Source organism: Gossypium hirsutum, chromosome A03, assembly GCF_007990345.1.
Source record: "Gossypium hirsutum isolate 1008001.06 chromosome A03, Gossypium_hirsutum_v2.1, whole genome shotgun sequence".
Lineage (NCBI taxonomy): Eukaryota > Viridiplantae > Streptophyta > Magnoliopsida > Malvales > Malvaceae > Gossypium > Gossypium hirsutum.
In genome coordinates, this window is record NC_053426.1 from 56,647,550 (window position 1) to 56,665,174 (window position 17,625).

The 17,625-nt window shown below is 32.4% G+C and overlaps 2 protein-coding genes across 24 annotated transcripts; both read right to left on the reverse strand.

Moving 5' to 3' along the window:
* Positions 1-4,090: 4,090 nt before the first annotated feature.
* LOC107887152 (calcineurin B-like protein 2) lies at positions 4,091-7,946 on the reverse strand. Of its 23 annotated transcripts, XM_041103838.1 has the most exons (9): positions 7,424-7,889; positions 7,196-7,249; positions 6,680-6,820; positions 5,350-6,266; positions 5,103-5,261; positions 4,862-4,944; positions 4,645-4,704; positions 4,511-4,570; positions 4,091-4,402 (listed from the first exon to the last, which is right to left on the reverse strand). In XM_041103838.1, exons 5-9 carry the CDS (start codon positions 5,167-5,169, stop codon positions 4,301-4,303), a joined length of 372 nt encoding a protein of 123 aa, XP_040959772.1. In that variant the 5' UTR covers positions 5,170-5,261; positions 5,350-6,266; positions 6,680-6,820; positions 7,196-7,249; positions 7,424-7,889; the 3' UTR covers positions 4,091-4,300. The 23 variants fall into 23 exon arrangements, 1 of the variants encoding a protein (XP_040959772.1); XR_005920109.1 differs by having other exon boundaries at positions 4,353-4,704; positions 5,107-5,261; positions 5,350-5,498; ... (1 more) ...; positions 6,726-6,820; positions 7,424-7,862; XR_005920085.1 differs by having other exon boundaries at positions 4,353-4,570; positions 5,107-5,261; positions 5,350-5,403; ... (1 more) ...; positions 6,680-7,249; positions 7,424-7,857.
* A 1,328-nt stretch (positions 7,947-9,274) lies between these two features.
* LOC107887153 (DNA repair protein RAD16) lies at positions 9,275-17,352 on the reverse strand. The gene is given in 17 exon segments (XM_016811307.2): positions 9,275-9,490; positions 9,565-9,645; positions 9,739-9,827; positions 10,071-10,223; positions 10,316-10,420; positions 11,038-11,048; positions 11,051-11,264; positions 11,493-11,624; positions 12,509-12,578; positions 13,162-13,247; positions 13,383-13,529; positions 13,623-13,686; positions 15,010-15,083; positions 15,165-15,287; positions 15,578-16,668; positions 16,806-16,904; positions 17,121-17,352. Coding segments are annotated over 17 exon segments (2,655 nt in total). The 5' UTR covers positions 17,167-17,352; the 3' UTR covers positions 9,275-9,420.
* Between the last annotated feature and the right edge of the window lie 273 nt (positions 17,353-17,625).

Here is a 17,625-nt window from a genome sequence, read left to right on the forward strand (position 1 = left end):
AGGTTATAAATATTAGGGTTATGGTCCCCAAATTATACACAAGATATCTTTTCTAATATCCCACCATTAGGAAAGAGAGAGCAGATATTCTCTGAATTTCTTGTGTGCTAATTTGGAAGATCAAGTCCTCAAGATCCGGTAAAACTTCAAGGAATTCACGGATTCAGGTACGCTTCCGCATCTAGTTTTGTTCTTGATTTATTCTTGATGATTTGACATGATAGATACTGGTTTATTAAGTTTTATTTCATCTTTATTTTACAAATCTAACAGAGAAAAAATATTTGATGAATTTATTTATGGTCTGTGTGGAAACCATGATTTGTGTCAATAAAACTTGGATTTGGATTTGAAAATCCAAATTCTTTGTTTAGATAACAAATTAAAAATTAGATTTGAATTTAGACAAATCTAAGTCAAATTTCATTAAATTTTGCATTTTAAAATACATTTTAAAACTTGGAACTTTCAAATTCAAAGATTGATTAGAAAAACATGGGAACTTTTTTATTCTCTTCTTTCACACTACCTTCAAAACCTAAGCAATAAATAAAAATTTTTACTTATAATATATCATCAACAAAGCTCAAGGTTTTCAAAATCAGACTAGTGAGTGAACATGTCCAACCACCTCTTCCCAATTCAATCAGTTTGATCGATCCGACTGGTTCGACTGAATAAATTATTGAAAAAAACTAGTTCAGTCGGCTTGATTGCTGATTCGGCTAGTTCAATCACCTAGTTTGACTAGTTCGACTGATCGGTCCAATTGGTTCAACTAGTTCACAGGTTAACCAATCTAGCCCCTTTATCCTTAACTGATACCTTGGCTAGAGGTGAGCATTCGATTGAATCAAGTGAGAAAAATTAGCGTTAATCACATTGGCGAGTCCTATTTTATCATCCTAACTCGATTGGAAAATTTTTCGAATCGAGTTGAGTGAAATGAAATTCAATTTGAACCGAATCGAGTAAAATTGTTCGAGTTAATTTTTTTTAAAAAATGCCAAATTAAATCTTGTTATAATATAGCTAATGTCATGTTAGAGCTCATAAATTTGAAACCATATATATTTGAAAACTCTTTCAAAGCAAAATAAGAGGAAAAAAACAAAGATCCTTTAGTATGATAAATTTGAATTGAGAATTTACTAGTTTAGATCCTCAAAATTGTTATTTTGGAATTTTAAAAAATCTTTATATATTCTTTAGATTTTTTTTAGAATTTTAAATTTTTATATATTTTTTAAAATAATGAAAATTCAAAAATTTTTATAAATATTTTGAATTTTTTAAAATTATTTTGCAATTTTTGTTGGAAGGGATTAATTTGCTTATTTTCAAAATTGACAGGGACTAAAAGAGTATTTACACCAATCAATTATTTGAGTTATCTAAATTGTAAAATTCAATTCAACTTGAACTCGAAAAAACAAATTAATTATTCGAGTTGACTAAAAAAATTGAATAACTCTATTAAAAAAACTTGAAATTCAATTTTTTTTTTATTTTTTCGAAGAGAACCGAGTTTTATTCACCTCAAATCTCAATCGATTCTCAACACAATTGATATGATTGGCTATTCTGATCAGATCTAATTTTGAAAATAGTGGCGAAGCTTCAAGCATTTGATTTAATACAATATAAATATTCAAAATTTTTATTTACACCATAATTTTCACAATTTTAATTTATAAGCCCCTGGCTTTTAATTTATACCTAAGTAAGTTCACTTATGTTAGTACAAATCAAATTATATGTTTTTAATCGGGTGCAAACAAAGTATAAAAGTCTTATAGAAATAATATGATAAAGTTGAATGTTCTTTTAATTTTTAACCCAAAAAATTTATAAATATATAAAAATGGAAACTTTTTATTGTTTTATTTTAAATCTCTTCGAAAAAATATATAGAAACAGTCAATTTTATTTTAAATTGTTGATACTAAAGTGGAAAAAAAACATTTTCTTTTCATTCAAAATCAAGGTTTTTAGAACCTAACTGGTAGTTGAATCGCTTGATCAATTGGTTTTTGTCTAATTTAATTGGTCTGTACCAGTTATGGGTCAACCGGTCTAATGTCTTTCTCCAGACCGATACCTTGGTTGGTTATTGATCCGAACAACCTATTTGATCTAATTTAAACAACCACTCAAAATATTCGCAAATATTTTTTTTTAAATAGAGAAAAAAAAGTATGCTATTTAGCACGTTTCTCTGTTTGTTGTTTAGCACGTTTCTCTTGAGTCTTTTGTTTTAAGGTTTTGGTTATCATCCTGGCAGCGTTTGCACATGGTAGGGCTCTTCGAAGGGGGTATAGAGGAAGATCTAGTGAATTTGAATATTTTTTTAGGAAGAAGAGGAATCGTTTTGAGGCCAAGCTAATGTAAATTTGGTAGAGGAGGACTACCTGCTCTACTTAGTGGGGAAAGTGCTTACGAATAGTGTGTTGAATTTCCTATCGTTGCAAAATACTCTTGCATATTTGTGGCATCTGTTGGTGGGGTGACTATCTCATATATTGGGGATAAGAGGATTTTGTTCAGATTTTATTATAAAGTGGATTTAAAGAGGTTATGTGAGGGTATGTTATGGACTTCTCAACAAATACTTGATCATTTTCCATAAGTTGGAACAGGGGGAGGATCTTTTACAAATGCATTTTATCTATTTTGGGTTCATATTTACAATCTTCCATTGGGATTTATGTCAGAGGGTATGGCACACCAATTTGGTAATTTCCTTGGTACTTTCCTGGAGTATGATGCCTCTTTGATTGCAAGGGGAGTCGGCAGGTACCTGAGGATCCGAGTGAAGATAGATGTTCGGATCCCGTTGAAGCAAAATAAGAGAATTATTTTGGATTAAGATTGTTTGGTTTATACCCATTTTCAGTACGATAAACTCACATTGTTCTGTTTCTTGTGTGGAAAGCTTGGTCATGAGGAGTGTTTTTGTTCGATTTCGGTTACATTGGGGACACAAGTAGTGGAATTTGGGTGGGATATCTCGCTAAGGGCGGCACCAAGAAGAGGGTCATTAATGGTTAATAAGTGGTTAAAGGAGGAAAATTTAGGGAGGCAATGCAGAGGGAAGGGAAGTATTGTAATGACCCAATAATTAGAGGTGTCAGAAAGTGAAGCTCAAAACTCTGTTTTTGTAAAACGAACTCATAACTATTTATTTTATGTAGTTAATTAAATTTTAGGTAAGTAATTTTTATGAAACTAGAAATTATTAAGGTTAAGGGACTAAATCGCGTAAGTGTTGAAAGTTGATTTATAGATTGAAATAAATAAAAGGAACAAAGGTAACAATTATACCAGGTTGAGTGATGGACGTTCGTAATAAAACATTTGTGATATGTATATATAATATATATTATGTTAACTTAATAATAATAATAATAATAATAATAATAGGTAGATAGATAGATAGATAGATAGTCATTAAAACAAAACAAAACCCATTCCTTTATTTTATTTCACATGCAAAACGAATTGGAGAGGAGCACACACGGGTATAAGAAATTTTAGGGGTTCAAATTTTAATTAGTTTCTCAATTTAATTCATTTTCTTGTAATTTTTACATTTTTAGAATCTTGGTACTTAGAACTACCTGACCCATGTTATAATTTCTAGTATTTTTTAAGATTTTAGATGCTATCATTATTGAATAATTTAAGTATTAGGGATTAAATTGATAAATTTTTAAATTAGAAGTAAAAAATGACTAAATTGTGGAATTAATTGTTGATTTCCGTTTGTTTGATTGAAAATGGTTTCTAAAAAATGATTTCTGAAAAATGACTTACTTTTATGAAAAAATTAATATTTTCTGGTGTTTGGATGAATCTGTGTAAAATATTTTCTGTTGTTTGACCAAAAATATTTTATAAAAAACTGTTTTAAATGAAACAAACATACATTTAAGAATTTATTGTCTTTTCATTGTTTAATTGAGTTTATTTTATATCTATTAAATTTATATTTTACATAATGATTTATTTATAAATAAATATATCAAATTAAACATTAGACATTAGGAACCAATGCCAAAGAAAAGGATTCAAAGAGAAAAAAAATCAATTACAAAAAGAAATTCCCTAGTCTAAGAAAATAGATTAAATAAGAATATGTTTACACAAGAATACATAGTTTAGACACATCATCTTTGCACAAAATTCCATAATTCCATTTCCATACCAATCATTTACATCCAACTACTATCTTAACGTGATTATGACTTACAACAAGAGAGGTAAATAGAGTGACGAAGTATACAAATAACTAAAATATTTAACACATACAATCAATGCATTTGGATGGAAGACAGAGAGCACGAGCAAACTCTTCTAAACCTAGAATTTCATTATGTTTTGTATCAAACAAGTCAAATATCTGCAGTGAAATCAGAAATATATTGACAGCAACTCAAGCAATATTATGCTAACAAGAATGATTCTTTCAAAGATGGAGACATTATTAACTAACATTAGATAAAAATACCCGATCAGCAAATAAACTCTCCTTTTTGTTTGTTTTGAATAACGCCAATTGGAACTCCTCCTGTCAAATAGTAATACAAATAAAACTTAAATACTACAAATATGAGAGGATTAACTAACATTAGATAAAAATACCCGATCAGCAAATAAACTCTCCTTTTTGTTTGTTTTGAATAACGCCAATTGGAACTCCTCCTGTCAAATAGTAATACAAATAAAAGTTAAATACTACAAATATGAGAGGGAAAGAACCAACTCAAGATGAGGAGTGATCACCAAGCCAAAAAACTTGGCAAACATAACAAAAGATATCAATTATATAACAAAACGGGAACTATGAAAAAACAAAGACCTTGTTGATCAGCTCATCATCTATAACAGCATTGCTTATCTTCTTGAAATGCTCATAAAGTGCTTCTATTTCACTTACACTAACTGCATAAAGATGAACAAAAAGCAAATTTCAGTAGAATGACTCGAGAACTAAAATAACACAGGCAAAGACTGAACAAAAGTTAAATCAAGCAAAATCATTGAATTTATCAAATAAGCAATATAGGATAATATTTAAAAAGAAAAGAAAAAATGATAACATACAAATGGCCTCTCTTGCAAGAAGTTCAGGATCAACAAGACCTCTTGATTGCTTGCACAAATCATTATCACATCATTGCAGCACTGAAGCAAATAAATGCTTCAATCCTTCTACGCACTGCAACATGATATTCTCTTCACATCAATACACTCCATACCTAGGCAATAGCAAAAGAGACCAAAAATCTCATTCACGTCATTCTTTCCATAAACTTGATCATTCTAAAAGCAAACAATAGGACTAACCTTTTAACCATTTCTTGATTCTGCTGACTGAAGACCAAATATTGGAATTGGAATCTGATAAAGCCGGAGACCTCAAACTCAAAACGAAATCAGTTCTTATAATCAAACCATGATCTTAACCTTTTAACCTACTTGAATTTTCTTTTGTCCTAACAAATTTAAAAGCATTCCATAAGTGTTTCCCCTTCCTTATTTTTTGTGCATCGAGGAGCACATAAAGAATTAACTCCTCCATGTCTATTTCTCATACATGAGAGATCAACAAAATACAATCAGACAACACATACAACACTATTCATCATGAATCAAGAAACGCAAAGGAGAGGATAAAAATAAATAATCCTACCAAACAAAGAATTAACCATTTCATCCATTTTACAAAATTAAGGGTGATCACAAATCACCCATCTTTGCTAACATCCATTCCAGCATTGTAGTATAGAACATACAATCTAATAAAAAGTAGTTCAAAATCAAATATACATAAAATCAAACAGATCAAAAGGCCCAATTCAAACACAAAATCATTAACTCCATCACAAATTGAACCTAATCAAGATCCCATCTAATCAATTCCACAAAAAATAAAATTCATTTTAAAAAATATACAAACAAACCAAATTGCCAACTTAATAGATCTATTGAAGCGTAGGAATTAATTAAAACTACCTACTTTAATCTCACATCGATTCAAAAAGGTTTCTTTTCAATTATTATTGGGGAACAACCAGAGGGAAAAACAAATATATGAAAACAAAAATGTTATTACATTTTGCTAAGAAGCAAGCAAACAAATCATATAATTCCAGAACCGTTCTCAATTTCTCATTATTTCCCATAGTTAATTGTCTCACCGTCTATTTTGACAATTGAGTTTGGAACTTGAATCGACTGGTTTCGCTTGAACTGGCAAGTCGCTGAAGGGAAATAGACGAAAAAATTGAAGAGAAAAAATCACCAAATTGTTGAGAGTTTCATTTCTAAAAAGACTAAAAATGGCTAGGGCTTTTTTCTTTTTGTCAACGAAATTACTGCTGGTTGTTTTTTATACAGAAATGAATCCTGGGTCAGGGACGTAATGAAGGGAAGGGGAAGGAGAAGGAGAGAGCGTTTAGAAAGTTCTGATGCTGGGATTTTCCCCAAAAAAGACCTCATTTTCTTATGTTTTGTAAAATGTTTTACAGTGGAAAATCATTTTTAGCCAAACAAACACAGGATAAGGCTAAAAAGCTTTTACGAAAAAGTTTTTACAGGAAAACAAACGGAGCCTTAATGTTGCTAGTAAAATTAATATTACATGCTGGAAAATTACTAATAATCTTTTGCCTACTCTTGGTAATATTGTGATTCGGAGAGTGGCAGTGGTGAGTTGCTACCCTGTCTGTCGTGGAGCTAAGGATTCAGTTGAGCATTTGTTTCGAGAGTGTCCAGTCACAGTCCAAGTTCTGCAAGAATTGAAGGTGCCATTTTCCTCCAACAATGAAAATAATTGGAAACACTGGTTAGCTAAAGAATTCATAAACAGTACGTTGGAGACATGCATAGTATGGTTGGTCACTTTCTGGGCACTATGGTTTACCATAATCGAAACAGTATCTACCATGAAGTAGTTAACCGAAATGTGAAAGGGGTAGTAGTGTTTGTAAAGACAAACATGCACGAGTTGGAGAGTTTGGAATTTGCATTACCACAATTTCAACAATCACATAATATCACATGGGAACTGCCAGTTGGGGATACAATGAAAGTAATTTTTGACACCACATTCCATCAATAAATAAAGAAGGCAACAACTGGCATATTAGTTAGAAACAATGAGGGATTAGTGATTGTGGCGTGTACTTACCCGTATGAAAATATGGCAATTCGACAGCGGCAAAGGCAAGGGCGTGTCTCAGAGCTGTAATTTTTATGGAGGAGTTAGGGTTTCAAGAGGTAGTGGTCAAGGGGAATGCCTTGGCTGTTATAAAGAAACTAAGGGCTCTTGAGGAAGACAAATCGACCATTAGTGTTTTGGTAAAAGAGATTAAATTTAGGCCTGATAATTTTGAGTCAATGGAGTTTAGATTCATACCTCATCAAAGGAATCGTGCAGCTCATTTGCTAGCAGAGGAGGGAAAGAGATTCGGGGATCCTCGATTTTGGATAGAGGAAGCTCCAAGAACGGTGGAAGTAGAGGTAGAAAAGGATCGAAGGGTCATGCAAGGTAGGGATTGAATTAGGTTTTTTTACGTCGAAGGAATGATTATCTTTGGGACTCCGATGTGGTCAAATTTGAAGGAGCGAGATGGGAGAAATCGTCAAGATGCCATAGTCACTGGGAATGGAGAGATCAGATGCTTGATTAGCTGGTTGACACAGAATGAAGGCAAAAGCAGATTGAATTCATGTTGTTTAACTCAATAAGGAAAGATTTGTATCTGATTTGAAAAGAAGAAATAAATAAATTTAGTAATAAAGAAGTGAAAAACAGTAAAAGAAGAAATTTAAGAACAAACAACAAATAATAATAATATATAAAAAAAATAAATAGATGAAGTTTAAAAGTGAAAGATGGAACGATAGCAATGAAGGATAGAAAGATAGAAGTTCAATTGAACTCATTGAGATATAAATTTAACAAATTCATTTAATAGCTCTAATTAATCCTTCAAGAAATAATTCTGTTAAAGATGAAAAATAAATTCTCACGACTGCTTGAAGAAAATCGAGAAAAAACTATTTCTAAAAATTACGAAAGAAATCTTACTCAAAAAAATAAACTCTCCCAAAGTTGAAAACTTTGATTAATGAACACAATTGTGTCTTTAATGAATAATGAAGAAGTCTTTATATAGGCTAGTTAAGTATATCTAAATAAAACTCTAATTAATTTAAACAACAAATAATTTTAAACAAAACTTTATTCTTAATATAAAACTCCTAAATAACTTTAAATACTTAATAATTATAAAATATTCAAAATAAAAATAATAATAAAATAATAAGCCTAAAACTCAAATCCAATATAAAACACCTAAGCTTGTGGGATTGATTAGGGTCCTTGAAGTGAAATGTCTAAATTTGTTAACATTCTCCATATAAGCTTATTATCATAGATTGAGAATTTAGACCCATGAACAAAATTAATCTCTTCTAATTAATCATTATTCCAAAATTCACCATCTTAAAGCTTCAACTCTTTTTCTCAAATTTTTTTAATAATAAAATCTTAAAAGAATAAGTTAAAGTTTAACTTTAATTACTTAAATTTGGATCTCATTATTAAATCTTGAGAGAAACTAAACACATCTCTATTATGACCTTTAAATTGGACCGAAATTTCGTAAAAGGTCGTTTCATCTTTCAAAGTTTTAGGCTGTGGTTTTGTTTGTTTTCAAGTTGTCTAGTTTTGGTTTTTTGTTGTTTTTTTCTTCTTCCCAGAACAACCATTATGGCACCGTTCCTGATAGCCAGTCGTTGCAACGGTTAGTGGATGTAACAGCTCTTCTATTTTTTTACTTAATAATCACCAGCAGGTTTATTTCAGAAATTTATATATATTTTTAACACTTAGAATTAATTAAAATCTAAATCTAAAGTTGAATTATCCAAACATTTAATTTAGATTAATTAAAAATCTTCAAATTTTAATATTTTAATTCCCAACTAAAATTTTGAAATCCAAATTCTACTTTCTTATCCTGGTAATTTTTTAAATTTTATTAAAATTTGTATAGTTTTTTTTATAAACTTCTACAACTTTTTTTTAAAATTGTTAATATTTTTTATAGCTTTTTAGAAACTTTTAATTTATATATATTTGATTTTTTTAGATTTATTAAAATTTTATATACTTAAAAAAATTCAAAAGTTGGTATGAAATGCCACATCATCTACAAAAAAAGACTAAACTATTTGAACAAAAATTCAAAAAGCCAGTCGATAAATTCAATGAGTTTTGAGAGAGATAATGGCATTAACTATATAAGTTCCAAACATAACATGTCCCAAGGCAAAAACAGAAAAGAGAGAAGTATTTTACATTTCACTAGAACTTGGCTTCAACAACCCAACCCAACCCAGCTCAGCTCACACAAATAGAAATCTCATGTCTGCCTCCGTCAATTTTCCTAGAGCCTCTGTGGAGCCACCCACCGTCCTACACAACACCACAACACATTAAACATTCAAATTACTCCTTCAAATTTAACCAAAAACTAATTAAACTCTTACCCTTCAAACACTAATTCCTTCTTTTCTTGCAGCTTTAATATCCTCTCCTCTATTGTGTTCTCAATAACAAACCTCACAATCCTAACATCACACCAAAAAAGATGCAATTAGTCTCATTAACTCAAACCAGTCTTAACATTTTTGTTATAAATTAACTTCCAATCACAACCCAACCTTATTGGTTTACATTGCCCTATTCGGTGTATCCTATCTTGTGCTTGGCGCTCCACAGCTGGGTTCCACCAAGGGTCCATCAAGAAAACCTAATCAGGTCCAAAGTCTACCATTTTAAGCCTTTAGGAAAAAGAAATGTACACAAAGGAATAGCCAATTTAACCTAAACACTACAGCATTCATTTTAGATAAGGAAACGTTTAATTGCAAAATTTAAAACAAAATGTAATCCCAATAAGAGAGAGTAATGCCATAAATCCTTTTTTTTGCAAATGGATCCCAAAAGATATCAGAGATTAAACCAAACAAGAATTCAATAAGATATTGCTTACATGTGATGCAACTGTGAGATTAAGGGCAACACCTCCAGCTTTCAAACTCATGAGAAATATCTTGCAATCTGGATCCTCAGTAAAACTCTTAATTGCAGCATCTCTCGCAGCCAAGGACATGCTCCCTACTAGTTGAACACATTTTATGCTGGACTGCAAAAGAGGCCAATCTATTATGATAGCATCTTTTCTTATCTGCACAAAGAAACCATGACAGAATTTGTTTCGTTTCTCATTTTAGAGACCTTATGAAGGGAGTATTTTATGAGATCCAAGAAAGATGTGAATTGGCTGAAAACAATTCCCTTCGCAGAACCATCTCTTTCCACCATGAATCTGATTTCTTCCCTCTAAAATTATGAAAACTCTGTTAGCAGAGAGGATCAAGAGATAAACAGTGAACAATATGAATATGCCATGCAATAGAGGCAAATTTGCCACAGGTCATAATAATCATCACTCAACAGTGAAAGTAATAACACTAATACTGTCAATAACGTTCTGTCATTTATCTTTGTTATCATCCACTTATATTGACAAAGAAATGCAGCTGCTGCTAATTTCTATTATGAATAGCACTGCTGTGAATTTAAAAGGTGACACAAAATTACTGCAGCATTACACATGACAATATTGAAGTTCAAAATACCAAGTTTTACGACTTTGATAGAAACATAGTTTACAAATAAAGACACTGCTAGTCATTGGGGTTTACATAAGAATTTACTATATGAAGAACAAGCCAAATGGGAACTCCAAGCAGGCTATCAGAGGAAATTTCTAACCACATTAATAAGAAGTTTCTGCTAAACTGTCCAGTAAAGTCATGCCAATAATGATAAAGGAGAGATATCTAATAGCCATTAATGACATAATGCAAACCATGGTTGTGTATATAGTACAGATGTTATCCTCTCAAAATAGTCTAGCAACTTTTTAGCAATTAATGAATCCCAGTAAGTCATACCAAAGCCTCTATTTAGTGCTCGTCTGAAAATCATTTAATTGAATTCTGTTCAGAATACTTGAGGATTTAAACCCCTTCAGTGTTGTTTTGCTAGATTGCCCTCCATCTGCATTCGTAGTCAGATCAACAGTAAGTAATCTTGAGCATGAGGGGCATGAGACATTTCCCAGGGAGGCAGAAAAATCAATCAGACAAGCTTTGCAGAAGACATGTGCACATGCAGTAACCTGAAACAATCAGAATCAGGACATTCAAACAAAATGCTTTCACGGTTGCATATTTGTAGTGATTATTTTATTCTTATCTTTTTAATGACATCTTATTCTTAAGATTTGCTCAAATATGACCACGGGAGGATGGATTAGTGTAACTGTTTTGACCTTTACATGCTTATGGTGCCAGGAAGAACTAAAGGAAGAAAATACTAAACAGAACAAACAGAAAGGGTAACCCACCACTGGATCTTCTGCAGGATCATTGCAAATGCCACAAACTTGTTCATCATCATTCCTATCACCATTGACTATGTTTCCAGCTCTTTGTGCAGCAGTACTCGAATATACTACAAGGTAAGGGTGATCAACAGCCTAGAATTTTGCACAAAAACACCGGTTTAACAGATCAGCATAAAAATTTTGAATACCGTATTTCATTTTCTTAGATAAAGGTCTAATCTGGATATATTTGCTATGGGTGATAAGGATGATAGTGAAAGGATCAACGTCTGGGTATTATCAATGTGCACATATGGCACAGTGTGTAGTTGCGGTGGGGAGCACCTCCCAGTTCCACCTGGACGCCATTCAATCACTGGGGTCCAGGGCAGCGACAGGCATCCCCACATCTTTCCACTGTGCCATACAGAGACCAAGTGTTAATCATCCCTTTGGTAGTATCAACTTGAAGGGGTGACCATATCATCTTCAAAAATTCACGGATATTTCCTCACTCAATAATACCTTTTAGAAAATTACCTACAAATAATAAAATATATAACAAAAAAAAAATTCTGATCCAGACTACAATTACACATACTGAAATTCATAAAAAAAGGCAACATCAACTAGAATTAAAGCTTATGAAGTTTGGAATACAAACACATAGGATTCATGCATAAGTCTAATCAATTGAAACAATACAAAAAAGCCATCGGTTCAAGAATATGCCATTTATTATCAAGAGATTTTATGATTAAAAATTATTCATGCTCTACCGAATCCAAATTCCAAAATATGTGCTTGCATATGTAAGCAAATTAGGAAGAGGTTCAACCTATATGAGTATAACGCTGTCATATCATTTTGTAAGACTATCAGATCCAATATTATATCTTGCAGGCCATCATTAATACAGAGTAGAAGAATAAATTATTTGATATGCCTAACTGTTTCATTAACCCACATAGGAAAAGAATAAAAGAATACAGAGTAGAAGAATGTTTCATCCATTGAAGTAATAAAGATATACTCACCTGCCGCAAGCGTGTGAGGAGGTCAAAAATGTGAGCATAATTGTTCATTACAGTTCCTGCTTGAACATATCTGCAAGAAGAGCAGAAAATTAGAAAAAGAGAAGAACAAAGCTTAATACCATAAAAGGAAAAACCATGGTTTAATGATTATATATCTAAGAAAACATTGAGCGTAGCTTGAACTAGATTTTTCATATCACTAAAAAATATATGAACAATCCCCATTTTGATGTGATGGGGAATGGCCTATATCCTTGATGGATAGACGGTACCACAACATAATAGTGAAGATTCAAGTGAAATCAAACATAGAGCAAAAGACGCCTATGAAAAATAAGGTACACTATGATGTTAAACAAAAATACAATGGTCCAGTAACCAGCTAGCTCGTTACTAGCTCGTTAAAATTAATAAGCTAACATATCCTAATTAGGATGTCAAAACCTTGCTAAGAGAAAGAGATACCAGTAGACAATGCCAAGTGGTCAGTGGAGATACTAACAATCCATACCTAGCTAACTAGGATTTCTTAATCTTTTCATTTGAACAGCATGCAATTATTTCTGAGAATAAATATCAGTCAACCAAGAGTTGCACAGTTGGTGCTCAATCAATTCAACCATCAAAAGCTAAAGAGTTATATGGTAACTTACGTGTTAAATTGTGCCTGACTTTCACTGTACAAAGATTCATAATAGTCGGTTTCTTTAATGTCCATGGTGTCCCGTCTCAAGGAAATCTGCAGAATGGGTGCATTGGCAACAGAAGCACATAGGAATATTAAGAATTAACAGAATTCCATCATTTACTAGAGATTGTGTTTGCATTTGTGCAAACCCATGTCTGAGAATATGTACGTATCAAAAGCACTTACAATTCTAGGAGGAAGAGCAAGATCAGCAGCCCTGCCTTTCTTGGTACGCCTTAGGACAATGTTCTTCAAAATTTTGTGTTTTAGCAATATCATAGCTCTTTTCCCGATCTCACCATTTCCATAATGTTGTATTGGCGTAGCCACATACTAAGATATAAAGATAATTCAGAAAAAAAAAAGGTCTTTTAACATATTATCAGGACCAACACTAGAGAAAATCTAAAGGATTGCAAAACTCACCTTATTCCACCAACAAAAATGCCTCACAGAATTATGGGGGCAGTTTGGGCATTGTGTTGATGAACTGTACAAATATAATCAGATTCACAGAAATTGTAAATAACAATCAAAAGAAAAGGGTTCTAGTAACAAAGCTACAATTGCATAAGGGAAAATATACAAACCAAACAAAGCAGAACTACTATCCAAGATACATCAACAAGAAGACATTGTACAGGAGAATCACTTATGTTAGCTTACATCTGAAGGTACCTAAACTGGATGTGAATGTAACATGCCATAAAGGAAGGGATAATTAAGCCTACATATTTAGCCGAAATTTTCTTCACTCTAATCATTTCAGAATGTCCAAAAGAAAACCATGTTAAATATAACCAATTGAGTCATTTAAGCACACCCCATATTATAAGCTTGACAAGGATCAAGTGATTTTTGCAGCATGTCACCAAACTTATAGTCAACCAGAAATAAGCTCATGCAATGTTGAGGTTCATCTTTCTTAATTTAAAATTTTAAAATCTTCACAATGTTTATTTGTTTTATTTTGTGTTCCTTTGTGAATTTTAATACAAGTGGTGCTAATATAATAACAATTTGTCAATTTTTGGTGATTCATTTGAGAAATAAAATAATTATTATAAATATGATGTTGAGAGCTTCCCTCAATAAATCAATGCAAACTCCTCTGTTGATGTAGATTCACTTAATTTTACACATTTAAATTAGTTTTATCATTTTTTAAGCCTTCGAAGTAATATATTAACTAACATCTTTCTGTTAAACAATCAATGATATAATTAAAATTATGAATTACAATGTACAAATATATTGCAAATTTAATATCAATTCAATCTATTGAAAGTTGCATAATGATAGCAAAATTTTATATTTAGTACTATAAAATGTACATTGTATTATTACTACAATTTGAAGTAAAGCTTTCTCCCTTTTCTTTTGCATTGATTTCTTTTTCTTCTGTAGTTTCTTTCTTTTTTCCCCTAATTTTGAATATTTACTATATTGAACATTTATTTAAAAGTAGTTATGATGAAACCAGGAAGACGAAAAAAGAAAGTAAATCCTAAAATAAAATAACGAACTCTAAAAAGAGAAGGTTAACATGTTAAGAGAACTAAAGAACACAAATGAAAGAAGGTTTCAACCAGACACAAATGGAATGGCAGATGCTAAATAAACATTCCATCAATGGGCTTTTAGCCGTCATTGACAGAGTTACTAGTTATGCTACAATTTTCAAGTTGGACAATACTACAAATTAAAACTCTATGGCCCAAATGGGAATTGGCTACATGTGGTGACTTGTAGTGAAATTAAATCAGGATCAAGCAGAGCAAGAATGCGTTCAGAATTCAATATCAACCCATACCTATAATCAAGAGTTTTGCAGTCACAATCTTTGCACAAGTAATAGGAGTATGGAACTATTTGCAAGAAGCGAACCTGTGGAATGCAATAGAAAACAAATAAGGTACAAAACAGAAACTTGGAATTGCAATTCAATTTCTATAAAATGTTACTGACCAAAGAGTACAGTTCTCCAACACGATTCTGCAGTGGAGTGCCACTCAAAGCCCATTTGTATAAGGATTCCAAAGAAAGGACAGCCTTTGCAGTATTACAACGTCTATCTTTCACAAAATGAGCCTATGTAGAAAAATAAAAAATGGTAGTTAATTAACAATATACATGCTAAAATTAAGTCCTTCCCTCCACTGGAAGCTGCAATTGACATCAACTGTTGAGGAAAAGGTTTAACCCATATGAGTGTTAGACAAATTCTAGTATGTCAGGAATTCTTGTAGATAGTAAATCTTGAGATGAAACTCCCATTATTTGATTTTCAAAGTGTTAAAACAAATTCTAGCGAATAAATGAAGCAAAAGATTGAGTATATTCCTAATTTTTCAATAGATAATAATTATGCTATGATTCACCTCATCCAAGATGATGCGCTCCCACTTCACAGAGTGTAGAAGTGATTTTCCCTCAGGCAAGTTATGTTCTTTGCCTGCAGAAGTTTCATCAAACTCAAAGTCTCTGTCTTTGTCTTCCTTATTATGCTTTGCTTTCTTCTTGCTAGCCCTCTTTCTGGAATCAGCTTCATAATTACTAGCATGTTTTTTGCCTGACTTGAACATAGATTTTGGTTTCTTTCTTTCTTGCTTAGATTGGTTTTCTGTTTTAATAGCATCAGGCCCACAATAATATTTCAAGTGAACAGAGAGCTTCTTTTGGTGAAATGACTTCCCACAGTAAGGGCATTTCTCCTTTGGTGGCATCATGAATTTCCTATATTCAGCCTCAACAATCGAATATGTTGTTATTACAAAATCATATTCTGAGAACTGTTTCACATTTTTCCCTCTATTGGCACCATGGTAAACCAACACCTTGGTGCTTCCCCTTGAAGTAAACCGATCAATCTCACTTACCCACTGACTCACCGCAACAACCGGACAAATAACAAGGGTGCATCTTATCCTGGGCAAATCTGTTGATGAACCTGCAGTCTGTGACGAAACATTGGGTTCACCAATTGTATGGAGTACTTGACGTTTGGCAAGGACAAGGGCTATCGCTTGAATGGTCTTCCCCATTCCCATCTCATCTGCAAGGATTCCCCCTTCGGTATTTGAGTCTTCCTGTTTCAGAGCCCAGGCCAACCATTCCTTTTGGTACCTCAACAAAGGAATAATTAAGTCGGATGATGCGTCAGAAGTCTCAGTTATTACCGCATTCTGTTGATCAAGATCAACATCTACCGTCAAATTCTCATCAATCCATTTCTCATGCTCTTGTTCCCAAACTTCCCACATTAACGGTTGCCCAGACCTAGCCTTCTTTTTCCTTTTTGTATTGTTTCTCTTCTTCGCGGTTGACACATAAAAGTCAAACTGGCTTTCATTTTGCTCAGATAGTATCTGTTCACCATTGCCTCTGTTTGTTGGAGGCTCGGTAAAATCAGAAATGGTGATAGGAGCAGCTTTCACTGCTTTATGGTTTAAGTCCAGAATCTCCTCTTCCCCTGCAACCATGTACTCATTATATTGATTTAGCCCCCCAAAAAAATACTCATTTTATTGTATACCAAAATTACAAAGCAACGCAAAAACAACCAAAATGGGGACAAAGAACTCTAATATGATTATGGGAGGAAAGTACCTAGATCAGAATCGGAGGAACGGACATAGGTTTCTGAATCGGAGAGATCATCCAACTGGATAAAATTATCGGCTTGGTCAGAACTATCGCTGTGTTCTTCTGTTTCAAAATTAACATAATTCCAAATAATAAAATTAAAATTAAAAAAAAAAGTTAGACCCAGAGGAAAGTAACATAAAAAGGAAAACCCTAAAAAATCCAAGTGAGGGAAGTTTAAAGGTCACCCCCCTTTACAGAAGAAAAATAGTAAAGTAGGAAAGGGGCAGATAACCCTAAGAAAGGAAAAAGAAAAGTAGGAGAGCGCAATTGTTTTACCATTGGTAGAGAAGTTGGAGGTCCTTTTACGCGATCGAAGCTGCATTTGGGAAGGAGGATGTAAATGGAGTGAATTTGACGTTTAGTTCCGGATTGAATGAAGACGAATGATCAGTGAGAGAGAAAGAAATAGGTGATTGGGCGGCGGGAATGTGGGGTGTTGTAATTGTTGACTTGACACGCTACCCAAACCGCGGGAAAGTTCTCAGCATAGACTTATACCTAGTCAGCCTGTAGCCTTTTCAGTCTGTCCCAACTTCGATTGTTAAGCAAATGAAAATTTTGCTTTGTTAATATCTGAATTTCTATTCTAATAATGAGATTGATAACTCTCCACATAACTCTCCACCTTTTTAAGATAAAAATGTATGAAAAAAATTTATTAAAAAAAAAGTACAACTTGTATTTATTTTGCATATAATAGTCAGTTTTTAGTGGTATCAAAAACAGTAATTTCAAGACTACAAATCCTATCAATGAGTCCGTAATTAATATTATTTAATTC